Source organism: Tenrec ecaudatus, chromosome 7 (genome assembly GCF_050624435.1).
Source record: "Tenrec ecaudatus isolate mTenEca1 chromosome 7, mTenEca1.hap1, whole genome shotgun sequence".
Taxonomy (NCBI): domain Eukaryota; kingdom Metazoa; phylum Chordata; class Mammalia; order Afrosoricida; family Tenrecidae; genus Tenrec; species Tenrec ecaudatus.
In genome coordinates this window covers 86838956-86863142 of record NC_134536.1, presented here as the reverse complement: position 1 = coordinate 86863142, position 24187 = coordinate 86838956, and the positions used below count along the sequence as shown (strand labels likewise).

Genomic DNA, 24187 nt, shown 5'->3' with positions numbered 1-24187 from the left:
GGATGGTTTGGCATATTAAAATTGATTTCTAAACCTTATGAGCAAATCAACTTCATACGTATTTCTATACTTCATCCATACTGCTATACTTATACCGCCATTATTCACAAGGTACCACCCATCTATCTGTGTATTAAAAAACAAGCACATTAGAAGTAAACTTTTATTCTTTCAACTATAATTCCAGTACTACAAGGGCAGTAAAACAAGGATACACTGGGGGGTAGGGATGCAGCAATAAACATCTGTTAAAAAGACTGATAGAATAAATAAAAATTGGCCCCCACCCACCCCAAAATCATATAAACCCTTTCTGAAAACCCAAGAAGTCCTGGAATATAGAAATACCCTCCTCCTCCACTATTTCACAGAAAGCACTGTAGGCTATTTGCTTAACACTGTCCTGTTGTTACATTCTAAATTAACTGGGTTACAGCTTGTTTGTAGTGGATAATTAAAAAAAAAAAAATCACACTAACTTCAGTCTGAAGTATCATTCTACAGTTTTATTTACACAACCAGTGAAAGGCATGTTCTAGAATACCAGCTTTAATCCTTTTCAAACATATCGTTAATGTAAGGAGCCAAATTGTAATGATACAGCAAATGAGGCCACTGGTATTAATACAGGTAGCAAAAGTCCACATCCATGTGGTACTGACATCAACGAAATTTCCAAAACCAATTGCTGCCTAGGAGTGGTTGCCACTGACGAAAGCTTGAAATCACCTGTATTCACAGGGGGGTATTGGCATTGCTGCAGGTCGTCATGGGGACCTTTTGCAACAACTCAACAAGGACCAGGCAGCCCACAATTGCAGAACATGTGATTCATGAAACATCTGTATGGGGAGAAAAAAAAGATAATTAGTACAAGGACCGGGTCAAATTTAAACAGCAAATCCTCTTCCCATACAGCCCTACCTATGCAAATAACCAAAAGTGAAGCCCGTGCCATTTGCTGCCTATTCCTATCTGATTTTTCACGAAGATTCTGTTGGAATCTTTTTCTCAGCATGAAGATACGTCTTTTCTTTAAATGGTTGTCATGCTTTCCGTTTATACCTTCGATATTAAATACTTACAACTAGCAGGCTGTTCTCCATATCGTCGCATTATCTGATCATGCGTAAACTTCACAAATGCGTCATATTGTTCTACAAACAAAAGCATTTATCATTAGTGATTTATTAAAATGCCTTTCCCTAATTTGTCAGAGGGTAGGTCATAAAATTTGTGGAAAAATAAAACATAATGGAATTTTTCTACAATTTTCTGAGGCCTTTACCCCACCTCTGGTCCGACTGCAAATCCAAAAAAATACATAGTGAAACAATTCTACCTTGGCACTTTAATCTGACACTTGCATAGTCTCGGCAGTACTACAACTAAGTTATAGCCCAAGTCACAAAGACTACGGGTGGTGCTTCCTAACCTATGCACTGACTGAAAATAAAAAGCAATCTTTCTACTGAGGTGGCAATTTACCATAATGAGAGGAAGCAGGACAATGAACACTTAATGAAATATACAATCTCTATAGCCAGTAAAATCCGTGGTTTATAATGTAAATAAGCTGATATGGTTACTATACATAAATTTTATTTAGTATACTTGAAATTACCCTCTAAAATGTATTAATCCCAAACACCAGATTATAAAACTAAAGTCTGATACTCTAGGGGAAAAAAATGATGTATGTAACACCAGTTAGATACTTCAAATGTATAAAGAAATACATTACTATCAGCATGTATAGCAAGAGCAACCAACACTAAGTACATGAGAGAAATAACATGTTTCTTACAATGGGCTACTGGGAAACTAAAACTCATACCTGCAAGCTTTGTATTCAATATTTCTTCATACTCTTCTCGAACTTTCTCTTCACGTTCTTTCAACAAACGTTCACAGATCATCCCAACCTGCCGTAGAGTGAATAAAGGCTGTTCTTTTTTTAATGGCGAAGATGTTGCAGATGAAGTCCCTACGGGAAAACAAACAGCCCCTGATTTTTAGTCGTCATAGAAGAGATCCTCTACCGCAGTGGTTCTTAAACTTCCTCACGCCACCACCCTTTCATACACTTCCTCATGTGGTGGTGACCCCCAACCATAACATTATTTTCATTGCTACTTCATGACTGCAATTTTGCTACTGTTATGCATTGGGTGACCCCTGTGAGAGGGTCGTTTGGATGCCCAGATGGGTCACGACCCACAGGTTGAGAACCCCTGCTGAGATTTCTTGATTTTTCTTTCACATTCATATAAAAGGATTTCTATAAATTCTCACCACAGCAATTCCCAGTCTTAAACATGGTTAACGATTCTATCAAGTCTGTTAAAAATAAGTCTAATGGTGAGCAGAGAATGTTACAATTTCTGAATTCAAAACTTACAACAAACAATACAATGAAAGGTCTTATTACAAAATCCCCATCTTTTTTCTGATAAATACCATAATGTTTTAGTGACCCATCAACTCTTAAAAAGTAGAAAAAAAGCATCCGTAGCCAAAGGGTTAATTTTACTTGGCCAGGTTAACAGATGTTGTAACTGTGAGAAGCCATGATATCCTAGCAGGCCACCACAGATGCGGGATTGTTCTACCACCCGCTATCACTGCAACACCCCCACCCCCAACCCAACCCTTAAAGGGATTTTTAAAATCTTACTTTTTTAAAAAGGAGAAAACACTGCATGTTTAAGAAAAGTTTTGAAGAACGTGTACAGCATTACCCCATTGGAGAGAGAGTTACTCTCAAAAATATTCTGCAATCTAGACACTCATCACTTGAAGGGAGTGTATTTGTTTCTTGGGTTTTTTAATTCTTTTTAGCATAATGGCTCCACCAATTCCCATTAAATTAATAAGAGGATGCCTATTATAAAGTAAGCTCCAGCATTATGTTTAAAATTATATAATGTTATAGATTTACATTGTTAGCACAGTAAGAGTCCTAAGGCAACTAAACCCCTACAGTGTCTGTAAACCTCCTTGGTTAATTAGCAAAGAAATGCTGCTGGACAAATATTTTTATACCGATTAGTAATTTCTTGTTGCTGAAACAATGTTTTATGGTAATAAAATTATTAAATTTTAAGAGAGTAAACCAAAATCTATAAGAAAGCACATTTCTATGATATGTTAAGGAAAGAACACTGATCATCTTTATATCTCATCTGAATCTGGTACCTCTTACTCCTAATGACGTTTTTGTTTTTATATTAACTATGTGCACTTTATAAAATAGAAAATCCTGACAAAAATATGCACAGTATTAAACAAATTTTATAGCTACAAGTTCTTAAAGATTATTAATCGAGTAGCCACTTAGCCCCTTACAAGAAAATTCTTCACAAATGCATTCCCCTCTTTAAGTACTTCTTAAGACACTGAAGGAGCCCTGGTGGTGTAGTGGCAGTGATTATACTTTGGGTCACTAACTGCAAGGTCTCCATTTGAAACCACCTATTCTGCTGGAGAAAATGGGCTTTGTCTGTGAAACTCAACAGTGACCCTGACCTACAGGGTTGCTACCAGTCAGTACCAACTCAATGCCAATCAATGTCATCATGCCTTACTTCCTAACAGGAACATCTATAATAATCTTTTTAGAACTCAAGATGATGACAGTCAACATTAAAACGGTGGGACAATTTTTCTATACACACCATACACAATTATTTGCTATCAATGATTCTTTCCTCCTGCTCTGTCTCTGGCACTCTCCATTCCTGTCATTATAACTGGCTGTGACTAGGGCCAATTAACTATACTTGTTAGAACTTTATTCTTATCTATCTCAATACAATACACCAACTTTAGTCCATAGTTAAGGCTCTCACTTTCAAATTCCCAGCTCCTTTAGTTAAGACTGCCAGTTAATTGATCTTCTGTGATGTAATCTGATTAATTAAGGACAAGATTCTTGGTTTCCTGCAGATAATCTTCTACCCTCAACTCCCCCCTGCCATGTTTCACCCACTTTTACCTCTGGTTCCTAATTTGGCAGGAATACTGTTCTATTTTCAGTTTTGAGTAAATTTATGTTTCCTAATCTAATTTTACTTGACTGTATTCAAAGCTTTTGAATGCTTTGGTCATTGTTCTGCTAGGTTTTCCTAATGGAAACGCACACCTCCAACAACAGCGGCAGACACAAGGAGGAGAAAAACGACGCCGTATGCAGAGCATCTGACTGACTTTTGATGGTCCTTTGTCAACGCAAGTTAATCTCAAACTTCCGGGGAACACTCCTCAATGTTCTGCCTGAAAGATAATGTTTGCAAACCCACCCCACCAAGAGGAACAGGATCACAAGTTTTTAGGAATTTATATTAACCAGACAAGTGTACACAGGTATGTATATGTACAGGGATTAGAGCACAATGAGCATCTCTTACATGTGGCCTTTCTGGCTCTGTGTTCGCAAAGAAGTCCATGGTATATTATTGACTTAAAACACTAGAGGCTACAAACCATACCATGTACAGAAAGTCCAATTTGGAAAGATTATACAAAGCTATGCATTATATTCATGATTCTTGCTCATAGTGACCCTGTAAGGCAGATTAGAACTGTTCCACATTGTTTCCAAGACCACTCATCTTTACAGGAGTAGACAGCCTGTTCTCTGTTGGACTGGCTGGTGGGTTTGAAATGACTGTGGTTGGTAGCCCCCAATACTTAAACCACTGCAGAACTAATGCAACCCTCTCCCTGCCCCCACACACACACTAAAGGGGGAAATATTTGGAGTCTGTCTCTTCCATGTATGACTTACCCGGAGAAGCTGGTCCACTGAGGAGAAAGGCATGTGGCTGTGCATCAGATGTACAACATGGATCTGTTTGTTGGAAACTAGTTTCTAAATGTCTTCTCTTCTGCATACGTTTATACTCTTGTTTTATGTTGTACAGAATTTGTTCTAAAAAAAAAGGTTAAAATTTGGCAAGATAAGATATTTTTTAGGATTGGGCTTACAGTTACAATAATTATTTAGTAGAACCAATCTACCAAAAATATTTTCTTCAAATTATAATAGAAAACAGACAAACTGGAAGGAATCAGTTTCCACATAAATGGAGCAGCCCAATCAGAATCAGGATACATTGCATGGAATTTAGCTATTCAACAATATCATTCTTGTTAAGCAATCAATCATTAGCAAAAATTTTGTATGTATCAATGGTTATCATTCAAAATAAAGGCTAGTTTAACAGACTCTTGACAGTCCCAACTCAAATCTTACTCAGTTGTACACTAGAAATACAAAATGGGCTTTTCCAACACAATTAGAATGATATGTTTATTCAATCACACACCAGTAAGAAGTGACAGTAGGTCACAGCAAAATGATACAGTAGACAGGAGCTGAAAAATATCCTAACTGGTCATGGTCACTAACCAAAAGCTAATCTCGACTGCAATGGAACCCATTCGAACTCATAGCAGCCATACAGAACAGTAGAGCTGCCCTATGGTTTCATGTTTCCTCGGCTGTAACCCTTAGACGCAGACCGCTCCAGCCTTTTACCAGAGCGCCCGTCAATCTGAACTGCCAGTGCAGTTATCTGGCCCACGACAACAGGCAAGTAAAACTGCGCCCAGCATATTCTTAAGGCTAGAATGAATGACTCATTTTAGAAAGATTTCCAGTTCAAAATATTTACCATCAAATCTCCTCACACCACTCTCATGAGCTCTTCAAGTATGCTGTCCATGTGAAACTAAATGCCACATTTATTATCAATAAACAAACAAAACTTTACAGTAGCAATAGCCATTAAAAAAGATTCCTACTTCTACGGGAACATTTTTTATAGTAGAGCTCTGGCCTGAAGCATTGGCCTATGAACCATAAGGACAGCAAATTGAAGCCACCTGGAACTCCTTGGGAGAAAGATGAGGCTAGCTATCTGCTCCTGTCAATAATCAAGTCTCAGACACCACGGAGGCAGTTCAGTTCTTATCTATCCTGCAGGGTCGCTATTAGTCAGCACCACCTGGATGGCAGTTTAATATTAGAGTCTAGAATGATGTTTAAGAAATGAAAGCTCAACTGAAGGTTAGAGATTCATATAAAATGATAACCTTTTCAAAATTTAATATATCAGTAACTGCCTTAATTTGTCTCTTTTCCAGTTTATATAGCTTCCCAGGTTTGGAAAACTGTAAATGAACTGGTATTTACAACATCTTAGAAATTGCCAGAGGGCATCATCAGAACAAAAATCTTATCATTGTGAATGAAGGGGAGTGCAGAGTAGAGACCCAAAGCCCGTCTGCAGGCAATTGGACATCCCTTTACGCCAGGGTCGAGGGGAGATGAACTAGTCAGGGTGCAGTGTAGCAAGATGAACATACAACTTTCCTCTAGTTCGAATCTCCCCTGCCCACCCCCCCACCACACACAGACTATCATGATCCCAATTCTACCTTACAAATCTGGCTAGATCAGAGGATGTACACTGATATACTGGAACTGGAAACACAGGGAATTCAGGACAGATGATCCCTTCAGGACCAGTGGTTAAGAGTGGTGATACCAGGAAGGTAGAGTGTAAAGGGGGAACCAATTACAAGGATCTACATATAACCTCCTCCCTGGGGGACAGGCAACAGAAAGGTGGGTGAAGGGAGACGTCAGACAGTGTAAGATATGACAACATAATAATTTATAAATTATCTAGGGTAATGAGGGAGGGGGAAACGGGGAGGGTGGGGAAAAATGAGGAGCTGATGCCAGGGGCTTAAGTGGAGAGCAAATGTTTTGAAAACGATGAGGGCAATGAATGTACAAATGTGCTTTACACAATTGATGTATGTATGGATTGTGATAAAGAGTTGTATGAGCCCCCAATAAAACGATTGAAAAAAAAATTGCCCCAGGGGAAGAAAAGGCCAGCCATTAAGAGAGAGATACAGTAAAGATAGAGCATTTGTGTGTAAATAGGTTTTATATCTACATGAATGTGGCTAAAGTAGAAAAATCACATAAGGGGATAACTTCTGAGTGGTTGTTGGGTGCTTTAATCTGCATTTAACATTTTCAAAAAATGTTAACATTTCTTTGATATGGATTATGGACATTTTACGTTCTTATCCGTGGTTTATTCATTTATAAACAAGTTACAAATGTGACATAAAATAGCCAACCAGTGAATTACATAAATGTATCTGAGATTCACCAAAAATGTCTTATAAAATTAGTGCAACATACTACACTGATCAGAACAAGTACAGATATCCTTTTTTTAAAAAACTAAATTTAAAACAACTTTTCTGTACCAATATTCTAAAAGTTTAGTTTCACTCTTTTCTCACTTTCTGTTCAAAGATACTATCATCCTGATACCAAAGTACCATTCACAGCATTCAAACTATTTAAAGTTTATTCTTAACCAGAAATTTCAGAAGACCCTATTTTCTATCTGTTGTGATATTTTGGTCAATACAAAAATGCTTTTCAGGTTATTTGGTTTTCCTTTTGTTTCAAAATGAGGTGAGGACTTTTAATAAAACAATTTTTAATAGAAGAACCCTGGACTATCAAAGGGTCTATCAAAAATTATTTGTAAATGGAATGAGTTAGTTTGATAGTCTTTATAACGATCTATGGAATCAGGATTAATATATGGTAAAAACTTTTTTCTTTAAGTTTTACAAACCTCCATACATTTGGACACCGAAGAGAAATCACAAAGTAAAGACTTTTACGGTGTAATCTGAAAGCAAAAAAAAATCCACGAACTCTAAATGTATAATTCAATGAATTTCAACAAGTTCCTTCAGTCTTACAACCAACCACAACTAAATACCTTAGATGCTTGTTTCTCTGCAGTTACTCACACCGTATCTGCAATGTTATCACTATACATTTAATTTAGCATTTTCTAGAATTTCAGAAAAATAGAACCATACACCATAGTGCGTGTGTCTGACTTATTTCACTTCGCAAAATGCCTGATGATGCATAATTTTTTTTACTGATACAGTATTTCATTTTATATATGTACCACATTTTATTTATCCAATTTCGTTTTGTTGCCAAATTGGAGTAGTTATGATTAAAGGTGTTATGGATATTCAAGCATAAGCCTTTGGGTAGATGTTTTAAGTTCTCTAGGATAAATATAGCTTTCCTTTGTAAGAAGCTGCCAAACTTTCCAAGTGGCTGTCCCAGTTTGTATTCTGACCAGCATGTATGAGAGATCCAGCTGCTCCACATCCTCGCCAACACTTGATGTTGTCAGTTAAAAAGCTAAAGAATTTTGAACGCTATTGCCTACACTACTCTTTAGATCTACTATGATACAACTCTGTCATCTAAATCTCCCTGTGCCCTCAAATGCTCTTGGTAACGTGATCAACAATGCTATGCAGTGAATGGCCCAATTTAACCCGACCAACATCTCAGCAGTGCAACGAGGAAAGAAGCCACAAACTCATATTTAAAGGTATAAAGTTTTAAAAGCGGATAAAACAGAAGAAATTTCCCTAAACTGACAATTCCGCAACTCACATTTCTAAGGTCCATCTTGATTATTTTGCTGACTTACCATATATACTCGAGTATAAGGCAACCCAAATATCAGCCGAGACACCTAATTTTACCACAAAGACTACATTAAAAAATGTGCTGAAGAACTCGGCTTATACTGGAGTCTATACAGTAAGTTTCTTTTATAACCGAGTATAATTCTTCACATATTGATAAAAGTACTAGGTCTACTTTGTAGTAAACTACTTAAAAATCTAGCCATTAAACTAGCAAGTAACATTTTGCTCCAGTATGTGTAGAATCTTCATTTTATATCAGTACATGAAAAATGTGATATTGTGTTGCCAACAAATTTATAGTTAATTTAAGACAGAAGCCAAAAAGTCAAATAAGTCATTTGCATACTCAATTTAATCATTTAGTCTTTCTATTTGGATTAGAAGATACAAACTTATTTTCCAGCAATCATTTAGAACAAAATATGTATGGTTATTTCTAAACAATTTACATTACAAATGGCTGTAATCCCCCCTTTTAATATGAGACCTCTATTGCTTTTGTACATAAAATGGAACTTAAGACATTTTACCATACTAGATTAAGTGAAAGTATCAGCAAATTCCATGACTCACGGGCATTTTCCATCTCCAAATGTAGTAAATGTCAATAAGGCTGCTAGTAAAATTCTCCTCAACAGGTAGGAAATATCTATATAAGCCAGCATTTAATATACATTTTATGCGACTTTAATATACATTTTTTAAAACTCTTCTTAGTTGCCACTAATTTCTTTTAAAAACAAACTCTGGACACAATGAATAACACGAATAGACTTGATAAAATAGTTGAGTGGATATAAACTAATAGTTGATTCGAGGATAGAGTTTCAATTTAGATAGCAAGGGATTAGAAACAACAATGTGTTTACACCAGTCACAAAATCAAAGGATAGGGGAAAACAAACAAACAAACAAATGTATTTCCCAGAGCTTTCAAAATGAAACACTAAACTTCCATTCTAAATCCATACAACCTTGGGATTTGTTTTCCCTGCAGGCATCACTTACTAGATATCAATCTTAAGTTTAGATGCTTAAGAAAGAACTTTTTGTGCATCACCTTATATACAAATAAGCCAAAATCCAAACTCACTGCCATTTGGTTGATGCTGACTCATAGTTCAACCCTATAGGTAGAACTGCCCCCGTGGGTTTCCAAGATGCAAACTCTTGAAGTGGAAAGTCCAGTCTTTCTCCTGAGGAGCTGCTAGTGGTTTCATATAACCACTACACCACCAGGGATTCACTTTTTGCCAATGAGTCCAATAATTTCATATTCTACCTTTAAAAATTGTAAAGTGAAAGTGCAATGAAATAGACCAATGGGAGAATTAAAAAATAAATCTTGACAAGTTTGTCAGCCCTAGGTAGAATAAATGTAATGGTAAACCTGTTCACAATCAAGTACAAAAAACTAAAAATCTAAAATTAAGAAACTGTTCCAAATAAAATAAGAAACCTAGACCTTTAAACTCAAACTTGACACTCCAATGCTTGCTTTATAAATTAAAACACAACTGGGAGTTGCTATGGAAACAATCTTTGTAATTTGGCCATTTCCCCAGGATCATCTGTTCAGAAACTGAAGAGTTCTTATGTTCGCCTTTGAAGAATCTTAAGGACAATTTGCTGTCCAGGCAATAGCTATCTGAGTAAACAAAATGTATTGATGCCATTCTCAATTCACTTTAAAATAACTGCTATAGAGAAAACTATGGACCAAATATTAACACAGGATAGTTATACAAGATACTCCAACAGCTTTTAACGGCTACAGAAATTAACACTAATCCTAATACACATAATTTAGCTGCACAGTTATAGAAATGTTTGGGTATTTTCTACAGTATGAGAGGGGAATCTGGCTTAGGCCCTACATTTTTATTTCATAAAGATAATTTAATGTATAAGTGTCATTCATTTATCCTCTTTCAGGAAGAAAAAAACTACAACCACTACAGGTCAAACTCTTATTATTATTATTCCACTGGTACCATAATAGCCAGTAATTGTTTTCTTGAAATGACCCAATTTGTGAAAACCTTGCAAGTAACCCACAAAATAAGATCTCAGTACTACAAAGGAGTCCACCAATGTCTCGTCCAATTTGTAATGGCTTGTGTTACCCTGTTCTAGGCAACACCATAACTCAAATACAGATTCTTTGACCATCCTTATTCAATGTCAACTTTCACATGCTTATGCCAAAAATACGTTGAAAGTCAGGATTGAAAGCCGGGCAACAGATAATACCCTGGCTTACTTAGGTCAGGTGCACTTTAGTCCTCAAGTAATATCCGTGCTTTTCAACATGTTAACACGTTAAAGAGATCTTGTGCAGATTCACCCCCTGCAATGCATCATTTGACCTCTTGATTGCTGCTTCCATGAACACTGATTATGGATCCAAGCAAGAAGAAATTCTCTACAACTTCAATCTTTTCTCCATGTATGTATCATGTTACCATCTACTGGTCCAGTTGTGAGGATTATGGTCTTATGTTAAATTGTGATCCATACTGAAGCCTGCAATCCTTGCACGTGTTTCAAGTCTTCTCACTTTTCAGCAACCAAGATTGTTGTCATCCGCATATCGAAGCTTGTCAATACACCTCTATCCAATCCTTCATACAATCCAGCTTCTCCAATTGCTCAACATACACACTTCAGTATGGTCAGAGGATGCACAAACTGGACACACTTTTCTTGATTTTAAACTAGGCAGTATTCCCTTGTTCAACTGCCTCTTGATAGATGTACAGGTTCCCCAACCGCACAATGAAGTGTTCTGGAAATCCCAGGCTTCTCAAGGCTACCTATAGTGTTTTGGATTTTTTTATCCAGTTGAATGCTGTGGCATAGACGCTAAAACACCAGGAAACATCATTCTGGTGTTCTCTGTTTTAACCAAGATCTATGTGGCATCAGCAATGATATCCCCTTGTTTCAAGTCCTCTTCTGAAGCTGACCTGGAACCTCTCAATGGCAGCCCCCTATCACTGTACTACTGGAACTGTTGTTGGACGATCTTCAGCAAAATTGTACTTGCATGTGGTAGTAATAATATTGCTCTGCAACTTGAGCATCAATTTGAATTATGGGGCCGGGGTAAAACATTTAAAGCACCACAGACTGCCAAAAGGACAAACAAATCTGTCTTGGGAGAAGTATAGCCAGAATGCTCCTTAGAAGCCAGGATGGCAAGACATACGTACATTGACATGTTGTTAGGAAAGAGCAATCCTTGGACCAGGACATCACGCTTGGTAGAGGGCAGTGAAAATGAGGAAAGCCCTGGAAAAAAATGGCCGCTACAATGGGCTCAAACATAACAATTGTGAGGATGGCACAGGGTATCCCATGCAGTGTTTTGTTCCCTTGTGTACAGGGTCGCAATGAGCTGGAACTGGCTCATGGCACCTAAAAACATATTACTGTTACTTCTGCTTAGTTCTTTACTATTTACGGTCTCAAATAACTTACAAACTTGAAAATACCAAGTAAGATGGCAAACAAATAAAGGGGGGTGGGGAGGAGTGTGAGGCAGCACATGAGAAGAGGAAGGGGAAATGGAACCATCCAAAATCAAGAATTGGAAACCAGCTGCACCAAACACTTGGTTCCAATACTGAGAACCAATGGTTTGCGAGAATTGGGAAAACAACCTGCCTGAGAGGGATTCTAAACCAAACCAAACCAAACTCACTGCCATTGAGTCAAATCTGACTCACGGGGACCCCAGGGCAATACAATCATGGTGAAGAACCATTAGGGCCCTCAAAACACATACTCAGTAAATGCTCACAAAAACTGAGCTACAGCATACTAGGAAACCACAGGGTTAACAAACCTGATTCACAAGCCTGAACAACTTTCCTTTCATTTATTTTAAAGAGGTGTGAATTTTTCACCATATTTAAAAGTCAAGTGATTTTACATATAAAGATTTCTAGCTGCTGGGGGTTGGGGGAAGATGAGGCCAAAGTTATGTGGCAATACTAAGCTAAGTGGAAAAAGCCAAAGAGCGGTCACTATCCTTTAGGCATACATTCTCTAGTGCTTCTACGTCAATAGAAGTATATATAATAATCTGGCAAGCATGTAACTCTCACCTAATAAAGATTGGGGGGCGGGGAGGACCAACAGTGTACACAAACCTCCTGGGAGTCTTGTTAAAAATGAACTGGATTCAGTAGGTTAAGAGTAGAATCCAAGATTTAACAGATTCTCAAGTGATGGTGTTGTTGCTTGCTGCTGGTCAGTAACAAAGTTAGGGCTCACTAGTCCCCACATCATTTGCATCACTCATTAATATTACTGGCCTAGAACTATGAACATTTAATTTTCTAGTTCCTCAAAATATTAACCCCCTTAACACTATAATTAGATGAGGGGGGCCGGTTTGGTTAATTATTGAACATATCAAGGAACAGAGGGGAGCAGAAAGAAGGTACTCAACAGTGAGAATTATTGCCAAGTACAAATACATGTATCTATGCTGATCTAAATTGATTTTGCCACACTGATTTAAATAGTTTTTGTAATTTCAAGTTAAATATTCTACTCCTAGGCAGAAATATTCTAAAAAACGAATTTAACTTGATTAGACCTACTTTGAGGTAATCATTACAGAACATTAACATACATATATTTGATTCTAACACATCCTTGGGCTTGTTCAGATCACAAAATCATCTGTCAACTATATTTAAGCCCTTCATTTTCATAAAGATTGTCCTAAACGAATTTACTGCTATCTAAGCTAATGTATTCTACCACCACCAAATATGTTCAATGGAGCCCTCGTGGCAATGTTGGATAAGCGTTGGCAGCTCAAATCCACCAGCAGGAGAAACATGAGGCTATCTGCTATGTAGGGTTCAAGGAGTCAGAATTGACTCAATGGCAGTAGATGAAGATCCAAATGTATTCAACCTGTACCTACTTTACACCATCTCAATTTCCCATTATGCTTTCTTTCCATCATTTTAATTTCCAATTATGTCATTTCTAATAGATTTTAAAAATGAAATTCATATTCATCATTCTGTGAGTGGTGAACAAGCACATTTGTTTTCCTATCATGTCTGTTTTAAAATAGCAATTAAGACCATCTCTCAAAGCAGAGTGCTGAATGGAAACCCAAGTTTTTACTTATCCTATATTCATTTACCATATATACTCGAGTATAAGCGAACCCGATTATCAGCCAAGGCACTAATTTTACCACAAAAACTGCATTTAAAATGTGCTGGAAACTTGGCTTGTACACGTGTATATACAGGAGTGAGTACCTCCTTATCTGTATTTCACATTCATGACAAAAGCTACTACCCACCCATCGTGTTCCATTATGACATATCTGAAAGTAACGAGCTACCAGGGGAGAGTGACACCGGTTTGGCAGTTACGTAATGAGTCATATTTCATTTTGTGATTTGATGTTAGTCATCCATCATTTTTGTCCAACGCGAACTCCTACACAATGATCTGGGGGTTTGTTTGTGAATCTAACATTTGTTACTGAGGAGTAGATGTATATTATGTTTTCGATATAAATTATAAGGCCAACACAACAGATTTCACCAAAATCCTGCTATTTGGGAGGTGGGAGGGCTCTACTGGGAAGATCTGACAATAAAATTTCAAATTCCCTGATTAGAATTAAAAGCAGTCTAAACTAAACATATAAATTGGGGAGTCATCTAAAAGTCAGAAAAGGAAACAAGTCCGAGGTATGCATAAATGCTCTATGTTAAATAAAAAGTGGTGCTGATCTTAGAACCAAGAGACTAAGAGCCAAATGGGGACAGTAAAAGATGTTAAAGAAAAGGAGAGCCACTGTCACAGAAGGTAATTTATACATGGAAGGGGTCAGTATGAATGCCGTAAGGAAGGTCAAACAAGATGGAAACTGAACTGAGTGCCCCAGAAATCAGGGATGAGTTCACAAATGCTATTTTGGAGACAAAAATAACATCGGGAGCAAGTTCAACATAAGAAACATAAGTTAATAGACTACAGGAAAACGCTGTGATTTTTGAAATGAAGAAATCTAAATAATAGTCGGAGGGGTATGTGGGCGTTTTATTTAATCTCTAATAGGAGGTCTGAGTAAATTTAAAGCCAAAAGCCAAGATCCAGTTAAGAAAAAGGGGAATATAAAGAGGATAGATCCCTTCGGGATACAGAAATATCCTAAGAAAATCCCATATAAAAAAATACTGTGTTAAGTTTAGCTTTAGGAATATTACTCAGCAAAGTGAAAGAATGGAGTCCACCCTACCCACTTCCCCAATTGGTAGAGCGAAAGCAAAGCTTGGCTATGTCTTTCCCAAACCTCAGCGATTGAGAACCTACAGAACATAGTTCTAGTATGACACACTGACACTATGAGTCTGAGTCAACTCCAAGGCAAGTGGCTTTATTTTTTCTATAAAGTAGGAAGCAAAGTTATTCACTGAAAAGTGAAGACCGCGAGTTTGCTAGGCAGTGTTATGTTAAAAGTGCTTTGTTTGGACTGTCTCTAACACTTGGGGTAAGTAAGAAAGGATCTTCATCCTTAGCACCGTTCTAGTAGGTCGGTACCACTATCACCATGTGCATATTTTTATAGATGAGGAAAATGAGCTGCCACTTCAATGTCTTCTGAAAGGTCACATGGCTGGAACATAGCAAACATGGCCCCTAATTTCAGGGTTGAAACTCAACCACTACTTCCTTCTTCATTCCCTAGTATTGGGTGACTACAAATCAGTAAAACCATCCAACAGCTAAAGTTAAAATAAATCACAATAAAGGAAGTATTTTTTAAAAACACGCTTGCAGTAAGTAAAGATTACTGACATGATGTATTAATGATGTTTTTAAACCCTAAACTTCAAAAACTATTATTGTCAAGAAGGGCAATAGGATTATGCTAGGCAGTGTTAAACGTTCCATCTGAGGCTGTGTTCCTGTCTCTAACACTTGGGTGTAAGAAGTAGGTACTAAATGGAACCATAATGGAACATAATTGTATTTAGAAGCCTGAAACAAAGATAACTGAGGATAACATTAGAGCCATAAGATATCAACACAGCACACCCAGTAGTTTATATGCTTCGAAGGACACTAAATCGGCTTTGCATAGACAACTATGTTCAACCAGAATGTTACTAGTCTTTTAAAAGAAACCAGTCTAAGTGGGTAGGTTATAGGTTAGCATTTCCACTTTTTTTATAACTAATTACACTGCCAGCCTCTGATATAATTATTTTACCTTGGACCATGGATAGTTGTTACAGTGAGCATCTGATTTCTCTGTTCTGTCATAAACCCAGTTGTTGAGCATTGCCCTCCTTACACTGATCCTATAGGACAGACAAGAACTGCCCCACAGGGTTTCCACATCTGTAAAAATCTTTATGAAAACAGACTAGATGGGCTGCACTTTTCCTGGGGAGTGGCTGGTGAGTTCCATCTTCAACCGTTTGCCTAGCAGCCAATTGCCACCAAGATTCCCGTTCTGTCACTAACCAACAATCCCACTACCATCCAACTCACAGCAACTCCATAAGACAGACTGTAATTCTTTCTGGGAACAGATAGCCTGATCTTTGTCCTGTGGGGCTGCTGGTGAGTTGGAATCAACAACCTGTGCTTAGTGGAACAAGCCACAGGGGGTTCCTTCTTTTGGCACAGCAGCCTAAAATCTCCAATTCCATTCCTAAGTCTAAGTCACATCTGTACAGGCTAGAAGAGCTGAATATGGTTTGAATTTGCCATCAGTCAGTCACGTAAATGTTGGTCTTAGTATAAAGAATAGTATACCTTTTGATGTTAATTTAGCTAAAACTTTATGAGTTGAAGCATGCTGGTGGCATAGTGATTAAGAATAGGGCTGTTAACCACAAAGTTGATGGTTCAAACCTACAAGTCATTCCAAAAGAGAAAGATGAGACTAAGAAGCAGTTCTACTCTGTCCTATAGGGTGGCTATGAGTCAGAAATGGCAGTGGGTTAAAGTTTTTGACATGGGGATTAACTTGTAATTTAAAGCTTATACTTTTAATCAATTACACCACTTACATTACTTCCAGGAAGTTACTATTTTAGCATCAGAAGTAAAGCCATTGTTCAAGAGCAGTGAAAAAGTGACTTTCCTCAACTTTTCAAATTCTACTGCCTTTCATTTCCTCAAAAGCTAGCAATTTCATATTCTTTTTAAAGAGAAACAAAGCAAAACAAGCACATCCGAGTTCATTTAGTCTATTAAGGGAGTTTTTTAAAATAATGAGCAGTAACAATAATGAAAATGTATGAAGTCTGAAGTTGTCATAGAATTAAGAGAAACTTTGCCAGTAAAGAAGACGCAAGCCTCATCTCTTTCTCTTTACACGTTCAAGTGCAGTAACTAAGCTAACTAGTAAAGCAATTTTAAAACTTTACTTAGGTTGTAGTAAGTGACAGTAATGTTACTGTAGTAGAATATCCAGAGAATTAAAATAAAATAGGTGTGCTAATCAAGCACAGAGATTAAAAGCTAATTATCAGTAAAATTGTGCCTTAAGTCTTTGTGGAGAAATTGTTTTTTTCCTTGTCCTCTGACCTTCTCAAGCACCAAACTGGCAGAGTACCTGAAACTCTAAATGGGCCTCATAAAGATTTAAAAAGGTACTTCATAGGTATGTTTTAGTGAAGGAAAGTTGAGTGTATTAATAGACACAAATTATGAAGTCAGACCCAAAAACTGTATTAGTGGAAAGATTACAATTTTAATAAAATACCAAAATGTTCTAAAACACCATATTTCAGGATGATTATGACATTTGTGACTTAAAAAAATTATTTAGATTTTAAAAAGGAAGTTACAACCCAAAATAAACTAAAAGCATATTACAAAGTACTTTTCTAGTGCTGGAAAGTTAAACTACTGCCACTATACCAATGCCCCGCCCCCCCAACCTCCCATAACAAGATTACAAAATCTGGGAAAATATGCCCCAAATAAATATACCCAGAGCTGGCAAACTGACACACACTAAAAATTTTTACTTATCTTTAAGTCTTGGCTTGCCTAACTCAACATAGGTAAACTTATGACATGAGAAACTTAGTCTAACTTGAATCCTTCAAATCCTTCAGAAATAAAAAAATCAGGTTTAAGGAGATCCAAATGAGCCCAGTTTACCTTCTTCTTGGCATAAATGAAATGCCCTTACAAATAGGAAAGAATAACTGAAAACTAGGTTTAATCAATAAAATTCTCAACCCCCCCCCCCAAAAAAAGTAATTTCTGATGATGGCAACAAATGTACTTGACACAATGGATGGATGTAAGGATTGTGATAAGAGGTGCAGGAGCGCCCAACAAAATGAAAGCCATTTCTATCATTACGCCTACCTGGGTCTATCTAAAACACTTAGGAAACACCTGTGTAATACACAATATATCCTTTTCTCTAATAAAGCCACTCAGGAATTGACAAAATTTATTATTTTTATATTCCAACAACCATAGGAGCTAGCTAGTAGTATCCTTAGCTAAAGATCTAGCCAAGTTTACCCTGTGTGTTCCTGTGTTTCAAGTTTTTATTTTTCAACCTTCAAAATAAAACAATTCAATAATGAACACAGCTGCATTCTGCTTTTGATGGCCAGAAACTTATAGGGGTTTTAAAATGCATAAGTTATGTAATTATGAAATAACTAGCTACATAAATAGTCCTAAATAACATATCAGGTTTAAAATCTAAAGTACAGAGACCATTAAAAACAGTCTATTTGCCAAATACATCGAGAAGCTAAAATCAACTTAACAGCTGTCTAAATAACCACAAAATATTAAAACACTTCTGGCTCAAAACAAATGACATCTGAAGTGAGATTTTTTTCCCTCCTCCAACAGACATCTCATTTGTTTGCTTAGAACCATTTATACTTCATTTAAGTCAGCTGGTGTTTCCATTTGCAGGCATGCATCAATGTCTAATGAACAATCTATGTTCCTGTAAACCCTTCCCATTCACAAGCTGCAGTGTCCAATTTTAATGGCAAGCTTCCAGAAACTACAATGAGTTCTTACAAAGGAATTTCAACTCTTCATCCAACTCAAGTCTTAAAGCACTCTATTAGAGCAAGGGTAACCCAGGTGTCACCCCTTGTGAGTCACTGTCAAACTGTCTCCATAGGGTTTTCAATAGCTGTTTTGTCCCTAGGAGTAGATCACCAGGCCTTTCTTCCAAGTATCCATCCTACTGGATAGCCTAGAACCTCTAATCTTTAGGTGACCAAACAAACATAAACAGTATGTATAAATGTACTTAGCAAACTCAGAAGCAGTTTCACATTCCCAGAAGGAGGTTCTTCAGCATATACTACATAATTATGGAAACAGCATGCTTGATTTGACAGTCTAACATTGCATAATATTTTGGTTTTATTGAAATAATTTTTGTCCTTGGGAATGTCATATCAATCTTTTGGCTAATAGTAATATTTTGAGATTTTTCAAAAACTAGCCAAGAAAGAGAAACGCTTTTAAGATGTTTCCCACTCAACAGGATTAGTAAGAATGCAGCTACAGATACTCATTTCCTCCACCCTAACCAATGACTCTCTCCCCCCACCAAACCTCCACTCACATGCAGGGCTATTATAAGCCTTGACCAAGATCAGCACACCTTTTTTTGCAAAGGCTCAGACAGTCAATATTTGCACTTAGGAGCAATACAGTCCCTGTTCCAAGGACTCGATTCCATTATAACTGCATGAAATCAGCTGTGGCCTATGAGCATGGCTGTATCCTAATAAAACCTTATTTGTGCGTGCTGACATTTGAATCCAGTGTCAACAAATAAGTTTTTCTGTGCTTTTCCAGTCATTTAAAAATGTAAATAATATCACTAGCAAAAGGCTCTACAAAAACGGCCAGTTTGCCTAGGCCCTAGTCCGCATTCGTGAAATAGTACCTCAAGTATTCCCCTCCCCAAAGTCGAACAGGTTTTGGAACAATTTGGGAAGATACAACCATGCATATTTGCCTTGCTTACAAAGGGTCACAGTACTAATTAGAATAATAATGGCTCCAAGTCTCACAATTTAAGAAAACTGAACACCTTCTTAGGATAACTTAATAGCCAGGGGTTTACAAGATGCCCAAAGTCCTTAGGAAAGAATCATCTGAACAAAAATTCATGAAACTACTAGTAGAGCCCAACACCAATTCAACATCAGAAAAGCTATGCAAGCAAGCTTCCGAAAGAAAAAAGAGCACAGGTAAATTGTAAACATACTCTGGACAAAGTCACCTCGGTACTCCAGGTGTAATTTATTCAAATTACACTGGAACTCACAGAGTCAGTCCAGCAGTCATTCATAATTTGGTGAGCCACTGACCATTTGCAATCCTAACCACTTATTTCAGATAAGGATATATGAGTACTCCAGCCTGTACAGTTTAAGAATCACCACTGTAAAAACAGGCATTGATCTATACATTAGGGAGATGGGAAAGTTTTTGCCAAGCTTGGTGACACACAAACTGGAAGCGCTGTAATACCTGCACAATGCAACTCCCATTATGACATAACAAAGCCAGAGGAGCTCCCCCAACACTAGCCATGGGAGCATCAGCCAAATTACATTTAGGATGTCATTCAAAATAATAGTTAAGAGAAAGGGGGAAAACAATTTAACTGAACAAGTCAGCCTTTTAATATTCAAATTTGATATAAAATCATTTACATTTAAAAGCTCAGTAACTTTTAGTAGACCCAATAAAACTCCATGATTTTAAATATCAAAGTAGATTATCAAAATGCACCTTCAAAAAGATACCCATATTTTGAAAGCATAATTCCATTAACACCAATCTTCTGTCACAATCCACTTAAACAATTGAAAAGTGAGATAATTCGGTACCAAGTGTGCTAACCAATGGTACACATATAGCAATGAATTACCAGTTTTCAGAGTGTTACCATTTCTTCGGAAGAAGTTCCTTTTAAAATAGGGGAAATGGTACCGCTGCTCCTGGCTGGCTTGCCATATGCTCAAAATTATTTTACTACTGAATTATACTTTAACTCACAAACCCAGCATCGTATAAATTCCTACCCCAGAAGGAAAGGCATTGCTGGCTAGCTACAGCTATTTTTAAAATGGCCTCATTAAGTTAAATTCCATAAAAGTATTTCAGTTTTCAATGACACCATTTCACTAAAAAGATAAACCCTAGAAGTAATGTTAAACACCAGCTCTTTCTTAGCATTGCTTATTTCCCGTTGTAAGTTTTTAAGGAAGTCTAACAAATTAGCAAACAGTCTTATACGTGTGACAGTCATTAAATAAAAGTACTTGTGAATTTCATTCAGAGCTTTCTAGCACTCGAGTTACATGAAATATTTAATAGCAAAAATGGAAGCCAGGTATTTGAAGGCCCCTCCCTCATGGATTTAGAAAATGGAATTAAATAAACCTGATCTTAATTGAAAAAATAACTCAAATTGCTAATTGAAGTTACCTTACCAAGTGCTGTATTGAGCCCATAAAACCTTTTCAATTTTAAGTGACACCTTTTTCACACAAGAGCCAAACTCTAAAAGTAATGTTAAGCAACCCAGACAAATACTGCCCAGATGTTTTTAAACACACGGATAAGGCGACATTTAAATCTAGCTATGAAAAGGCTTTGTCCACGGGCTTTCAGTATCACCAAAGGCTCACACATGAAACCTTTGCCTGCGACGCACAAAGGGAACAGGATTTACACTTCAAGTCCCCCAAAGCCTATCTATCCTAGGGCCGTGCCAAGGGCACACGGGCTTTCAAAGTGCAGGAAAAACTGGGCAGGCACATGTGGTACAAATCGGCCAGAAGGCATTCCCCCATGCAGTCACTTTCAGGAAACGTTTCAAGATGGAAAGCCAAAGTAGAGACTGGAGTCCCCTGGAATCTGGGGGTCCATTTATTCCTCTCACCGCCTAGGCGGTTTTCTCCCAACATTTCCTGGGCAGAAAGAACCTATTTTCAACAAAAAGCCAGTGCTCAGGCCCTATTTCCAATACAATTTGCTTTTCATGAAAAGTTCCCGGCTTTCTGCAGGGCTCAACGTATCCTGTGGTCGGATTACTGCGTGGACTCGGAAGAGCGTTTTTTCGTCTTTGTTGTTGACCCTGCTCGGGAAACAGGTCTCGACTCAGCCTAAGTGGCGTTCTTGCGGGTGATTAATGACAGGCCTAGATCTCGCCCCGGTGACATCCCCCCCCCCCAACCCCTCCACTCGACAATCAGCCAAGTCAGAGCGGGAGGAGGGGCGCCCGCCGCGCCTCAAACCACCCGGCCCCAGAGAATGGCTGCAACCCATCGATTCGGACCCGAAAAACCCCAAACACACACAGACGTCAAGACTCAAGCGAAAGGCGACCTTCCTCTCGCCTCAATCTACGAACCACATCGCCCTTCGGATCCTTGGCGCTGGGACTCTCCCGACTACGGAAACACTCGATTCCAAGCATTCCGCCTCAAGAAAAGGACCTTCCTCTTCCTTTTCTCTGCCCCCCCCCCACTCTCCCAAGGCTGGAGGGGTCCGGCCCCTCCCCACCCGCCGCCCGCACCCGACGGCAGGCCGTGTCTATTGTCTCCGGAGCTGCAGGAGCAAGCGGGGCTGCGCTGCCCGACCGCGCGGATCCGTCCGGACCCCGCTCCAGCGGCCGCCGCAGCGCGCGCCCCGGGAGCAGCCCCCCTCGCCCACCCCGGCGGCCGGGACCCACCTGTGGTGAGGCGGGAAGAGACGTCGCCGAAGGGGGACGGCTCCATTCGGTGGTACTTCTGCGGCGAGGCGGCGGCGGCCGAGAAGGAGGCGGCGGTGGCCGCGGCCGCCGCCGACGGGGAGGCGGTGGCTGAGGTGGGCGCCGACAATGGCGCACATCGCCTCCGCTTCGGGGACGCCGGGCTCAGCAGCGGGTCGAAATCCAGAGTCCTTTTCAGAGTGGCTCCGCACGCCATGGCCGGGGGCAGCGGGGGCGCCGCGCTCGGGTGGGGTCGGGGTAGGGTGACCGGCGGGGAAAGGGGCGCTCCGGGAACGCCTCAACGACGGGCTCAGAGAGCGCGATGGGTCGCCGAGCGCCGGTTAAGCAGAGCCGCCGCCGCCGCCGCCGCCTCCGCGGCAGGGCAGTGGCCCGGGCCGGCCGGGGCGAGAGCGAGAGGGGCGGTGGCGGCAGCTCACGCCAGCAGCGTCGGGGGGCGGGGGGGATCTTCCGCCTCCTCCGGCGCGGCTCCCTCGGGAGAGGCTCCGGCCGCCCCCGCCGTCCGTGCGAGCTTTGCGCCGCGCCCGAGGCGCCCCTGCGAGGAGACCGGCTCCCTTCGAAAGTCGACCAGCAGCCCCCGGAAAGGGCGAGACTGGAACGCGGCTTCCAAAGTGCCCGGCTGGAATCTGTAGCTGGCGAGCGGCGGCCGAGGCGGAGGGATTACGAGGTGAGGCGGCGGCAGGAGCTCCCACAAACACGTCCAACCGCTTCCCCCTCCACGGTCCGACTCTTCCACCCGCCGCCGGCCCCAATATGGCGTCAATAACAACGCCGCCGATTCAAATCCTGCGGCCTCAGGGCGCGTGCGCGTGGGGGCGGACCCCGAGAGGGCATTATGGGAGTTGTAGGTTGTCCCTGTTGGGAGATACAGGCCTGAGGCGCGGCGAGAGCCTACCAGAGGAACTACAACTCCCAGTATGCAGGGCGCGGGATTCCGGGTTCCGGGTTGGAATTTAAATCCCCTTACACACCTTGAAGATCAAAGACTATAGCCTTCGATCGATTTGTTCCACACCTCAGTATAAAAGGAAAAAAAAAAAATCCCCCCACTGGACCAATAAGCAACATCATCATCATAAGTGAAAAAATAACTTGGACCCACAGAACAACGAAGCAGCAGTCAGGAAATCAAATGATAAATCTGCTAAAGACTTGAGTATTAAAAGGAAAATATGTGGCCTTAAGGAATAAGGTTCAACTGTCCCAAGCCATGAGATTTTTAATCACCTCATATGCACATGGAAGCTGGGCAATTAATAAGGAAGACTGGAGACGAATCTTGACTATCCCGTACTCTGCCTACCAGAAGGAACAAGTCAGTTTGAAGTACAGCCAGAAGCAAACAGATGAGACTACACAGGGCATGTTATCCGGAGGAAACAATCCCTGGGAAAGGACATGGTGCTTGCCAAAGTAGACGAACTTGCCATCTCTCATTGATTCTGACTCATTTTGACCCTATATGACAGAATGGAGCTGCCCTCCTGAGTTTCTGAGACGGTAACGCTACTGAGTAGAAAATCTCCTCCCGCAGCTAAACTCATAACTCACTACGCCACCAGGGCTTCTTTGCTAAAAGTAGAGGGTCCGCAAAAAGCAAACAAACAAACAAACACTTAGTGAGCTGGATTGAGAGAGTGGCTGCAACAATGGACTCAAACACAGCAACTATTGTGAGGCAGCTGCAGGATTGGGTAGTGTTTCTTCACGGGAACAAACGCCATGGCACCTAACAGGAACAGCATACTTTGGGGAAGAGCCCTGGGGGATCAACTGCTCACTGGGCTGGTGGTTCTAATCCACCAGTGGCTCTGTGGGAGGAAGGTTTAC

At 39.7% G+C, this 24187-nt stretch overlaps 1 protein-coding gene across 1 annotated transcript; it reads right to left on the bottom strand.

The window, feature by feature from the left end:
• Positions 1 to 149: 149 nt before the first annotated feature.
• Positions 150 to 23109, bottom strand: AKIRIN2 (akirin 2). The gene is made up of 5 exons (XM_075554789.1): positions 22322 to 23109; positions 4790 to 4933; positions 1838 to 1987; positions 1086 to 1157; positions 150 to 842 (listed from the first exon to the last, which is right to left on the bottom strand). The coding sequence occupies exons 1-5, from the start codon at positions 22554 to 22556 to the stop codon at positions 832 to 834; spliced, it is 612 nt and encodes a 203-aa protein (XP_075410904.1). The 5' UTR covers positions 22557 to 23109; the 3' UTR covers positions 150 to 831.
• Positions 23110 to 24187: the final 1078 nt, after the last annotated feature.

Coding starts and splice junctions, on each gene's coding strand:
- AKIRIN2 (XM_075554789.1), bottom strand. CDS start 22,556: ATGGCGTGCGGAGCCACTCTGAAAAGGACTCTGGATTTCGACCCGCTG. Junction 4,934..22,321: donor CTCTTCCCGCCTCACCACAG/GTGGGTCCCGGC, acceptor CTTTTTTTTTAG/AACAAATTCTGTACAACATA. Junction 1,988..4,789: donor CAGTGGACCAGCTTCTCCGG/GTAAGTCATACA, acceptor GTTTTCCCGTAG/GGACTTCATCTGCAACATCT.